Here is a 12,395-nt window from a genome sequence, read left to right as displayed (position 1 = left end):
ATCCTTTAGAATGGGGGAGGAGTGAAGATGGTGTCAGGTACCCTGCTGGAACGGGCTCCCGAACCGACCGTTGGTCTGAGCGTCGGACTGCAGCTCTCCTTTGTCGGCTCTCCCCTGCTGGAACGGGGGAGGGGTGTAGATGATGCTAGGTGCCCTGCTGGAAAGGGCTCCCGATCTGGCCACTAGTGAAACTGGCCGTTGGTGCCAAGCACCGTCAGCGCTGCTCCTCCTGTAGTTCTCTCCCCTGCTGGAATGGGGAGGAGTGAAGATGGTGTCGGGTGCCCTGCTGGAACGGGCTCCCGATCTGGCCACTAGTGAAACTGGCAGTTGGTGCCGAGGACCGTCAGCGCTGCTCCTCCTGTAGTTCTCTCCCCTGCTGGAATGGGGAGGAGTAAAGATGGTGTCGGGTGCCCTGCTGGAACGGGCTCCCGATCTGGCCACTAGTGAAACTGGCAGTTGGTGCCGAGCACCGTCAGCGCTGCTCCTCATGTAGTTCTCTCCCCTGCTGGAATGGGGAGGAGTGAAGATGGTGTCGGGTGCCCTGCTGGAACGGGCTCCCGATCTGGCCACTAGTGAAACTGGCAGTTGGTGCCGAGCACCGTCAGCGCTGCTCCTCCTGTAGTTCTCTCCCCTGCTGGAATGGGGAGGAGTGAAGATGGTGTCGGGTGCCCTGCTGGAACGGGCTCCCGATCTGGCCACTAGTGAAACTGGCAGTTGGTGCCGAGCACCGTCAGCGCTGCTCCTCCTGTAGTTCTCTCCCCTGCTGGAATGGGGAGGAGTGAAGATGGTGTCGGGTGCCCTGCTGGAACGGGCTCCCGATCTGGCCACTAGTGAAACTGGCAGTTGGTGCCGAGCACCGTCAGCGCTGCTCCTCCTGTAGTTCTCTCCCCTGCTGGAATGGGGAGGAGTGAAGATGGTGTCGGGTGCCCTGCTGGAACGGGCTCCCGATCTGGCCACTAGTGAAACTGGCAGTTGGTGCCGAGCACCGTCAGCGCTGCTCCTCCTGTAGTTCTCTCCCCTGCTGGAATGGGGAGGAGTGAAGATGGTGTCGGGTGCCCTGCTGGAACGGGCTCCCGATCTGGCCACTAGTGAAACTGGCAGTTGGTGCCGAGCACCGTCAGCGCTGCTCCTCCTGTAGTTCTCTCCCCTGCTGGAATGGGGAGGAGTGAAGATGGTGTCGGGTGCCCTGCTGGAACGGGCTCCCGATCTGGCCACTAGTGAAACTGGCAGTTGGTGCCGAGCACCGTCAGCGCTGCTCCTCCTGTAGTTCTCTCCCCTGCTGGAATGGGGAGGAGTGAAGATGGTGTCGGGTGCCCTGCTGGAACGGGCTCCCGATCTGGCCACTAGTGAAACTGGCAGTTGGTGCCGAGCACCGTCAGCGCTGCTCCTCCTGTAGTTCTCTCCCCTGCTGGAATGGGGAGGAGTGAAGATGGTGTCGGGTGCCCTGCTGGAACGGGCTCCCGATCTGGCCACTAGTGAAACTGGCAGTTGGTGCCGAGCACCGTCAGCGCTGCTCCTCCTGTAGTTCTCTCCCCTGCTGGAATGGGGAGGAGTGAAGATGGTGTCGGGTGCCCTGCTGGAACGGGCTCCCGATCTGGCCACTAGTGAAACTGGCAGTTGGTGCCGAGCACCGTCAGCGCTGCTCCTCCTGTAGTTCTCTCCCCTGCTGGAATGGGGAGGAGTGAAGATGGTGTCGGGTGCCCTGCTGGAACGGGCTCCCGATCTGGCCACTAGTGAAACTGGCAGTTGGTGCCGAGCACCGTCAGCGCTGCTCCTCCTGTAGTTCTCTCCCCTGCTGGAATGGGGAGGAGTGAAGATGGTGTCGGGTGCCCTGCTGGAACGGGCTCCCGATCTGGCCACTAGTGAAACTGGCAGTTGGTGCCGAGCACCGTCAGCGCTGCTCCTCCTGTAGTTCTCTCCCCTGCTGGAATGGGGAGGAGTGAAGATGGTGTCGGGTGCCCTGCTGGAACGGGCTCCCGATCTGGCCACTAGTGAAACTGGCAGTTGGTGCCGAGCACCGTCAGCGCTGCTCCTCCTGTAGTTCTCTCCCCTGCTGGAATGGGGAGGAGTGAAGATGGTGTCGGGTGCCCTGCTGGAACGGGCTCCCGATCTGGCCACTAGTGAAACTGGCAGTTGGTGCCGAGCACCGTCAGCGCTGCTCCTCCTGTAGTTCTCTCCCCTGCTGGAATGGGGAGGAGTGAAGATGGTGTCGGGTGCCCTGCTGGAACGGGCTCCCGATCTGGCCACTAGTGAAACTGGCAGTTGGTGCCGAGCACCGTCAGCGCTGCTCCTCCTGTAGTTCTCTCCCCTGCTGGAATGGGGAGGAGTGAAGATGGTGTCGGGTGCCCTGCTGGAACGGGCTCCCGATCTGGCCACTAGTGAAACTGGCAGTTGGTGCCGAGCACCGTCAGCGCTGCTCCTCCTGTAGTTCTCTCCCCTGCTGGAATGGGGGAGGGGTGTAGATGGTGTCGGGTGCCCTGCTGGAACGGGCTCCCGATCTGGCCACTAGTGAAACTGGCAGTTGGTGCCGAGCACCGTCAGCGCTGCTCCTCCTGTAGTTCTCTCCCCTGCTGGAATGGGGAGGAGTGAAGATGGTGTCGGGTGCCCTGCTGGAACGGGCTCCCGATCTGGCCACTAGTGAAACTGGCAGTTGGTGCCGAGCACCGTCAGCGCTGCTCCTCCTGTAGTTCTCTCCCCTGCTGGAATGGGGGAGGGGTGTAGATGGTGTCGGGTGCCCTGCTGGAACGGGCTCCCGATCTGGCCACTAGTGAAACTGGCAGTTGGTGCCGAGCACCGTCAGCGCTGCTCCTCCTGTAGTTCTCTCCCCTGCTGGAATGGGGAGGAGTGAAGATGGTGTCGGGTGCCCTGCTGGAACGGGCTCCCGATCTGGCCACTAGTGAAACTGGCAGTTGGTGCCGAGCACCGTCAGCGCTGCTCCTCCTGTAGTTCTCTCCCCTGCTGGAATGGGGAGGAGTGAAGATGGTGTCGGGTGCCCTGCTGGAACGGGCTCCCGATCTGGCCACTAGTGAAACTGGCAGTTGGTGCCGAGCACCGTCAGCGCTGCTCCTCCTGTAGTTCTCTCCCCTGCTGGAATGGGGAGGAGTGAAGATGGTGTCGGGTGCCCTGCTGGAACGGGCTCCCGATCTGGCCACTAGTGAAACTGGCAGTTGGTGCCGAGCACCGTCAGCGCTGCTCCTCCTGTAGTTCTCTCCCCTGCTGGAATGGGGGAGGGGTGTAGATGGTGTCGGGTGCCCTGCTGGAACGGGCTCCCGATCTGGCCACTAGTGAAACTGGCAGTTGGTGCCGAGCACCGTCAGCGCTGCTCCTCCTGTAGTTCTCTCCCCTGCTGGAATGGGGGAGGGGTGTAGATGATGTCGGGTGCCCTGCTGGAACGGGCTCCCGATCTGGCCACTAGTGAAACTGGCAGTTGGTGCCGAGCACCGTCAGCGCTGCTCCTCCTGTAGTTCTCTCCCCTGCTGGAATGGGGAGGAGTGAAGATGGTGTCGGGTGCCCTGCTGGAAAGGGCTCCCGATCTGGCTACTAGTGAAACTGGCAGTTGGTGCCGAGCACCGTCAGCGCTGCTCCTCCTGTAGTTCTCTCCCCTGCTGGAATGGGGAGGAGTGAAGATGGTGTCGGGTGCCCTGCTGGAACGGGCTCCCGATCTGGCCACTAGTGAAACTGGCAGTTGGTGCCGAGCACCGTCAGCGCTGCTCCTCCTGTAGTTCTCTCCCCTGCTGGAATGGGGAGGAGTGAAGATGGTGTCGGGTGCCCTGCTGGAACGGGCTCCCGATCTGGCCACTAGTGAAACTGGCAGTTGGTGCCGAGCACCGTCAGCGCTGCTCCTCCTGTAGTTCTCTCCCCTGCTGGAATGGGGGAGGGGTGTAGATGGTGTCGGGTGCCCTGCTGGAACGGGCTCCCGATCTGGCCACTAGTGAAACTGGCAGTTGGTGCCGAGCACCGTCAGCGCTGCTCCTCCTGTAGTTCTCTCCCCTGCTGGAATGGGGGAGGGGTGTAGATGATGTCGGGTGCCCTACTGGAACGGGCTCCCGATCTGGCCACTAGTGAAACTGGCAGTTGGTGCCGAGCACCGTCAGCGCTGCTCCTCCTGTAGTTCTCTCCCCTGCTGGAATGGGGAGGAGTGAAGATGGTGTCGGGTGCCCTGCTGGAAAGGGCTCCCGATCTGGCTACTAGTGAAACTGGAATCTAACCCCTTTCAACTTTAGAGAGTGCCCTCTCGTTCTTCCTACCTTGGAGAGGATGAACAACCTGTCCTTATCTACTAAGTCTATCCCTTTCAGTACTTTGAATGTTTTCGATCATGTCCCATCTCAATCTCCTCTGTTCGAGGGAGAAGAGGCCCAGTTTCTCTAATCTTTTGCTGTACGGCAGCTCCTCCAACCCCTTAACCATCTTAGTTGCTCTTCTCTGGACCCTTTTGAGTAGTACCGTATTTTTCTTCATGTACAGCAACCAGTGCTGAACGCAGTACTCCAGGTGAGGGTGCACCATGCCTGGTACAGCGGCATGATAACCTTCTCCGAGTGATCCCCTTCTTTATCATTCCTAGCATTTTGTTCGCCTCTGTTCGCCCTTTTCACTGCCGCCACACATTGCATGGAATGCTTCATCGACTTGTTGATTAGAACTCCCAAGTCCCTTTCCTGAGAGGTCTCCAAGTACCACCCTAGACATCCTGCATTCCTGCATGAGATTTTTGTTACAGACATGCATTACTTTACACTTATCAACGTTGAACCTCATCTGCCATGTCGATACCCATTCCTCGAGCCTGATTATGTCACGTTGCAGATCTTCGCAATTCCCCTGCGTCTTCACTACTCTGAACAACTTTGTATTGTCCGCAAATTTAATCACCTCGCTCGTCATACCTATGTCCAGATTGTTTAAAGATGTTGAAGAGCATGGGTCCAAGCACCGAGCCCTGCGGCACCCCACATGTGGTCGGGAAACTGGGATGTTGGTATGCACCTATTCAGGGTTTTTGGAAAGAGATTAGATTTATACGTCTAGTGGTTGGGGTTTCCTTTGTGGGTACACGAGAACAAATGGTGCTAGACTTACCTGGAGCTTTTACAGCTTTGCCTAAGGAGAAGGGATTGTGTCGTAGAGGAGCCACCTAATGAGTGGCATTGGAGGGATGGGAAGCCAAGAGAAAAGGTAAAACATGTACTTTTATGAAAGAGTGGGGTCCTTATTTGGATATCTTATCACCTACTGGGTGCAGTTTATGATGTAATTGTTAGGGAGGGGGGTTGAGAATGGGAATGGGGGGCTATCGTTTGGGGCTGTAATGAGGCTTGGTAAGAAGGTGGGGGTTGTATACTAGAAGGGAAAATATTTGTTTAGTACATTCTGTTTAGGGGATTGAATAAATAGCCCATCTATAAAGGGAATGTGATTCTTTTGGTAGGAACAGTTGCAGGTGTTTGGTTGTATGGAACCTGACAAGCTTGTAGCAGCGCTAATTCGGGGACCATAAGAAACAGGGCCTCGGATTGTTTGCTGCAGTTATGAAGTGGCCTATTTAGCTCCTGCTGATATCCAAGGACTGGGCTATGGGGAGTTGTGGAACATTCATGTTAAAACGGATTGATGACTAGATACACTTGTTAGTGGACTTGGTGGTGTTGAAAGTGTGGTGATTCTTTGTCATCAATAAAAATGTTTGAATATAAACTACGAGCTACAGCTGCTTCAATAGCAAACTTGAAATCCAGAGCAGCAACCTGGTCTTCAGTGCATATGTTTACAAAGCACTATTTAGACCAAAGCTTAGCACAAGACGTTCGTTTTGGACAATCAGTCTTGCGTAATTTTATTTGCATTGTAATTTATATCCACCACTTATCTGCTTTTTCAGCTTGGGACTCGCCAAGAAGTGTGCCTGAATATCCCGTGCTTGTCTCCAGAGAAAGCAAAGTTGCTTACCTGTGACACATGTTCTCTGTAGACAGCAGGGGAATGCAGCTACATTTGCCTGCCCACCGTCCCATCTTGACTTGTTTTATTGCTAAAGACAAAACTGACAGGGCGAGGGGTAAGGGCTCCAGGTGTAGAGCATCCTACACATAGGGGAGAGCACTGATGCACAGGCTCAGAGGACTTCACCAACAAGTGTGGCTGCATTCTCCTGCTGTCTATGGTGAACATCTGTTACAGGTAAGCAACTTTGCTATCCCTAGCACCTAAATACTAGAGTCTGGTCTCCTGTGGTGGATTCCATTGACTATATTAGAGAATGACACAGGGAAAAAAATCTGTCCCCATCACTGCCCCATCCCCTTCACCACCCTTCAGCGGCCCAAAAATCTCCCTCCCTCCCCCTTACCTTCGTGGCGCTTTAGTAAAGAAACTTACCGAAGCTGGCAAAAGCCTGCCTGCCTGCAGTCGCATCAGAGGAGAAGCTTCCGCCCACACACACGTGACGGCAGGCAGGCTTCGCCAGTTTCAGTAAGTTTCTTTACTAAAGCGCCGCAAAGGTAAGGGGGGAGGGAGGGAGATTCTTGGGCCGGTGCAGGAGATGGTGAGATAGATTTGGCCGGAGAGAGGGGATCACGTGTGATTGGTGACCACGTGCCTTCCCTCCCTTAACCCCGTGCCCGCAGTGAGCACTCTCCTCCCCCTCCCCCCGTTTCAGCAGGTTACCCACGGCTAACTGCCACCGTGTTATTCTCTACACTATCGCCTTGTGTCGGCATCTACTTCATATAGTGTGCATTGCATATAACTGGACTATTTGCGTTCATATCATGTACTAAAATGATGCTTTCTCTGTGTTCTGTGCATTACCTTGTTTGGTCTCTTTTGTGGCGCTGATATACTCGTAGGAGGTGTTAAGCTGAACAAAGCTTAGAGATCAAACAGGCCAACAATCTTCACTTCCAATTTAGAATGAGAAATGTGTATTGGCTTTTTGGGAACTTGTTCTATGCTATGATCTTCAATGCCTCAGATTTGTACTTCTTTGCAGCTGGTGCAGGCCTTTACCCATTCTCCTGCAGTCATAGATGCAAGTAAAGGAGGCAGGTTCCAGCTACTGAATGGAAGTGTCAGTGGAGAATTTTTGGAATTGGTGAGTTCAGAATTATCCAGGAACAGAACATACTTTCAAGTTAAAGGGTGAAATATATAACTGGTAGTTAGACTAGAATTTTATCTTGTACCTGCTGCCTTAACCACTCCCCTCATTTATACCACAATGACAATACAATGCCTCTTGCCCTCTCCTTAGTGTTTGGGTCACTAATTCCTACAAGGTAGTCGATCCCAACTAATTACATTGATTTAGTAGGATTAATGGAAAGTGGTGTACTTTCTGTTGCCTTCTAAAGATCTAATCTTCAGTTTTTGGATCGCTCTATGCCTAAATAGGTTCTAGGTGATTTACAAATTAAAAAGCTCATTTTGTGCAGTAAAAAGTTGGAGGTGGGAGGTTCTGGATTGGGGAGAGCATAAGAGTCTAGATGTAACCCTCTATATTGCTGACAGGAGTGAAAATAATTGTACATGATTGAATAAACCATTATAGTTTTGCTAATGTTAGGGAAAAATTACTAATGAAGTACAATTAGTCATATGATTTCTTGTCAATGGACCAAGTGGCAAAATGCAGTCCTATGCAATTTATCATTGGATTTTAATGAAGTAATTGTATTGTAATTGGAAGATGTAATAACTTACATGTGAATAACTATCTTAAGACAAGGAGGCAGCATATTCTCACATGTAGGTAATGTCATTCACAGAGCCCAATATGGATAATACAAAAATGTACTGTCACTTTAAAGAGTTTTTTTAGATCTTGAGACTGGCCTTGCCACGTGTGTTCCGGTGCCTTCCCATCTGAGCTTGCAATACCATCAATTCTCAGTTTTCCAAAGAGCTGGGAAGCTGTGTTCTTTGGAGTTAGTCCTTCTCCAGTCCACCAAGTCCCGTCCCCCCCAAGTCCCCATCTACCTTTATTTTGATGTTACAACATGTTACCAGTGGCGGTAGTGATTTAGCAATCTACTTCTGCCGCCACTCCTTGCGTCTTCTCTCCACTGCGGCCCACCCTCAGTGAAAACTTCCTGTTCCGAATGGAGAGAAGGCATAAGGAGTAGCAGCATTTGCTACCGCCGCTTTTTCCTGGCTGGGGAAGAGAAATTCTTCCAGCTGTGGAGGAGAGAGCACTGCTGCCGCCGATCTGCACGCAGAGGCCTGTTCAGGCTTTCCCTCTGCGACTGGAGTTCTTGCTTTTGATGTAACTTCTGGTTTCACAAAACCGGAAGTTACAAATGGAAGGACTCTGGTGGCTTAGTGAGCGATTGAGTCAGTGGGTTTGCATGCAAAAGATTTGTACCTCTGGAAATTTGCATGCAAATTTGATAGTGAATCAATCGCTATTTTGAAAATCCGCCAACAGCGATTGAGTTGCTCTCTTTAGTGAATCTTGGCCATAGCTCCTTAAGGGTTAAATTTCAAACTGGTCTCCAATGTAGTACTTGCTTGAAGGATGTGTTGTGGTCATGCCACTTGTAGCTTTCTATCAGTCTTACTAACTTCTGTAAGCATGTATGATGATTCAAGTACTTGGTGTTGGAAGGTGGGGGAAACTGCATTCCCATCTGGTCTGTATCGGACGATAAGCACTGCTTTTCTGAAACAAAAAGCTTGAATGCTGTAGGGTCTAGAATTTGATGGATTTCTTTTCTTTCAGGATCCTGAGAAACAGATAGTTATGAAATGGCGATTTAAATCTTGGCCTTCAGGTAAGTTGTATAAAAATATGGTCTCTGGGTTTTGAGGGCTTGTCTGAATTGTAGAATGGCGCTGTCTTGTATGAGCCTCCTAAGATGAGATTGAGCTACGTTTCATGCCTCGCTAATGACACTGTCCTTCTGCCTCTAGAGCACCATGCCACCATTAGCTTGACTTTCATTGACAAGAATGGAGAGACAGAACTGAAACTGGAAGGGAAAAGTATCCCTGCCAAAGAGGAAGAGCGAACCAGGGAAGGCTGGCAACGATACTATTTTGATGCCATTAAACAGACATTTGGATATGGTGCACGGTTATTTTAATGCCTGGCATTCAAACTTTTTTTTACTCCCAATTTAAAACAAAACCTATTCCTGTTGTGTGGACTGAAATTTATTTAAGTTGTATGCATTTTAAATTCGGGTTCCTCGGCTGAAGTGGGACCTAGAAACTGGACTGCACCGTGAAATCCAGGAGATCTAGCTGCCGCCGGCTCAGCAGCAAGGGACTTGAAGGCAGGTTTGTTCAGTCTGGCATACTGTTAAAGAAGTACTTGTTAACCTACAAGGCATTCTTTCTGAAAGATGTTGGGGTTGTCTGTATCAAATGTTTTAAGTACATAACTAATTTATAAAGACTGAGACATATGCTGTACCCAAAACTGCAAATACAGTGTTTTGTAAGCATTGCATTGGTGTGCTGTTCTTTATGTGTGACTTAAAAACCCTATATTGCCTTGCAATGGCAAAAGCAAGTAAATGCTCCCTCCCCATCCTCTCCCCTCTTTACAGTTGCCTTGAGCGACACACAAATAGAAGTTTAGATTATAGAGCAGTAGATTAAAGCCTTTAGAAATTGTTCACTATTCCACAAAGGGTTGATGAAGCCCTTATTACCCAAACCTGTGAAAATACTGCAGCTTATATTGGCTTTTGCAGTCATCCACATCCTGCTACAGGAACAGAACTGGGATTCAGGTCAGTCATAACTCATCTTTTCTGGGTCTTATACATGGTGTGTTCTAGTTTCCATTACAAAATGCTTAGGAAAATCTACAGTAAATGGTGAAGTCTGTACTGTAAAAATATCATGCTGTTACTAAGGCTTGTCCATTAGTTTATGCCTCATTCTCTGATGTGCCTTTATTTTTAGGGTCAGTCTTGGTTAAGCCAGCTCAAAGCAAGAACCCCAGTAACTGGACCCTCTGTATTTAATAATGATATGGGGCAGTGTCAGGCACTGAATTATCTGTCTCAGCTGCTAACCCATAAGTTAAGTAAATACTGGCCAAAATCCAGTGTCGGGATCTGCATAGCTAACCAGGCAAAGCTAGGGCTGACAAGACGGATATGACTGCACACTCCACAACTGCCAGACACCAGAGGGTGGTGGTTAATGGAAGTCGCTCGGAGGAAGGAAAGGTGAGTAGTGGAGTCCCTCAGGGTTCGGTGCTGGGGCCAATCCTGTTCAATATGTTTGAGTGACATTGCTGAAGCGTTAGAAGGAAAAGTGTGCCTGTTTGCAGACGATACCAAAATTTGTAACAAAGTAGATACCGAAGATGGAGTGGAAAATATGAAAAAGGATCTGCAAAAGTTAGAGGAATGGTCTAATGCCTGGCAACTAAAATTCAATGCAATGAAATGCAGAGTAATGTATTTGGGGATTAATAATCGGAAGGAACCGTATATGCTGGGAGGAGAGAAGCTGATATGCACGGACGGGGAGAGGGACCTTGGGGTGATAGTGTCCGAAGATCTAAAGGTGAAAAAACAGTGTGACAAGGCAGTGGCTGCTGGGCTGTATAAAGAGAGGTGTAGCCAGTAGAAGGAAGAAGGTGTTGATGCCCCACTTGGAGTATTGTGTTCAGTTTTGGAGACCGTATCTGGCGAAGGATGTAAGAAGACTTGAAGCGGTCCAGAGGAGGGTGACGAAAATGATAGGAGGCTTGTGCCAGAAGACGTATGAGGAGAGACCGGAAGCCCTGAATATGTATACCCTAGAGGAAAGGAGAGACAGGGAGATATGATTCAGACGTTTTAATACTTGAAGGGTATTAATGTAGAACATAATCTTTTACAGAGAAAGGAAAATGGTAAAACCAGAGGACATAATTTGAGGTTGAGGGGTGGTAGATTCAAAGGCAATGTTAGGAAATTCTATTTTACAGAGAGGGTGGTGGATGCCTGGAATGCGCTCCTGAGAAAGGTGGTGGAGAGTAAAACTGTGACTGAGTTCAAAGAAGTGTGGGATGAACACAGGATCTAGAATCGGGAAATATTAAAATTGAACTAAGGCCAGTACTGGGCAGACTTGCACGGTCTGTGTCTGGCCATTTGGTGGAGGATGGGCTGGGGAGGGCTTCAATGGCTGGGAGGGTGTAGATGGGCTGGAGTAGGTTTTAACTGAGATTTTGGCAGTAGGAACCCAAGCACAGTACCAGGTAAAGCTTTGGATTCTTGCCCAGAAATAGCTAAGAAAAAAAATTTAAATTTTAAATTGAATCAGGTTGGGCAGACTGGATGGACCATTCGGGTCTTTATCTGCCTTCATCTACTATGTTAGCCTCCTTGGCTCTACCCACAGACTGTCACAGAGATGAGCAGTGACTTTGTATGGTTAACTTGCTGCTGTATAGCTAAGCAATAGGTTCAGAACCTGGTTGCATGGAAGTTAACCCTGGCGATATGCTACAGCAATTAATTCAGTTCAGTTTACAATATTTTTGTAGGACATAAGAACATAAGTAGTCGCCTCTGCCGGGGCAGACCAGAGGTCCATCCCGCCCAGCGGTCCGCTCACACGGTGGCCCATCAGGCATATTGCCTGAGCATCGGTCCCTGACTAATTTTATACCTACCTCTACACTTATCTCTAAACCTTCCACTGCTCTTATCTGTACCCCTCAATCCCTTTGTCCTCTAGGAACCTATCCAGGTCTTCCTTGAAACCCTGTACTGTGCTATTTCCTATCACGGCCTCCGGAAGGGTGTTCCATGTGTCCACCACCCTCTGTGTGAAAAAGAATTTCCTTGCGTTTGTTCTAAACCTGTCCCCCTTCAATTTCATCGAGTGACCCCTTGTTCTTGTGGTTTCTTTCAAATTGAAAAATCTGTCCTTGTCAACCTTTTCGATGGCCCTCAGGATCTTGAAGGTCTCTATCATATTTCCTCTGAGTCTCCGCTTTTCCAGGGAGAACAGCCCCAGGACTATCAGGAAAACCTTGTTTCTGCAGGACAAATCTGAAAGGTGTGAAATGGTGAGTTTACAAAGCTGGCAGCTTGAGCTTTCCTCAGCTTAGAACTTGATGTGTAAAAAAAAAAAAAAACACACACACCCAAAAAACCACCTATATAGAGTCATCTGTAATGCATATCCCAAAGGATCAGGGTGAAGTTCTGTGCAAAAAAGAGCAGGAGCTGGTGATGATTATATCCAATCTTAAAAGTGGTCAAACAGGTATATTAAGACAACAAAAGCCAGAAAGCTGCTCAAGGGCAATTGTGTAGGGTGGAGAATGGCCATCAGGAAAAAAGATGATGGTGTCTAATTCCTGATATCTCATTTGGAGTACTACTGTTGAGATTCTGGAGGCCTCATCTGCAAGCAGCATAAACCAGTTTTGTGGCTAAGCA

At 50.1% G+C, this 12,395-nt stretch overlaps 1 protein-coding gene across 1 annotated transcript in view; it reads left to right on the top strand.

Annotated features, from left to right (window-relative positions):
* The window catches only part of AHSA1 (activator of HSP90 ATPase activity 1), a 73,113-nt gene extending 63,664 nt beyond the window's left edge, over positions 1–9,449 (top strand). Inside the window, exons 7-9 of the mRNA XM_033952371.1 lie at positions 6,992–7,093; positions 8,720–8,771; positions 8,911–9,449. Coding sequence (XP_033808262.1) covers positions 6,992–7,093; positions 8,720–8,771; positions 8,911–9,083 — 327 coding nt within the window. The 3' untranslated portion in view covers positions 9,084–9,449. The remainder of the gene's footprint in view (positions 1–6,991; positions 7,094–8,719; positions 8,772–8,910) is intronic.
* The last annotated feature ends 2,946 nt before the right edge of the window (positions 9,450–12,395 follow it).

This window comes from Geotrypetes seraphini, chromosome 7 (genome assembly GCF_902459505.1).
Source record: "Geotrypetes seraphini chromosome 7, aGeoSer1.1, whole genome shotgun sequence".
Lineage (NCBI taxonomy): Eukaryota > Metazoa > Chordata > Amphibia > Gymnophiona > Dermophiidae > Geotrypetes > Geotrypetes seraphini.
Note: the sequence above shows the minus strand (reverse complement) of the source record. Positions and strands in the feature narration are given on the sequence as shown.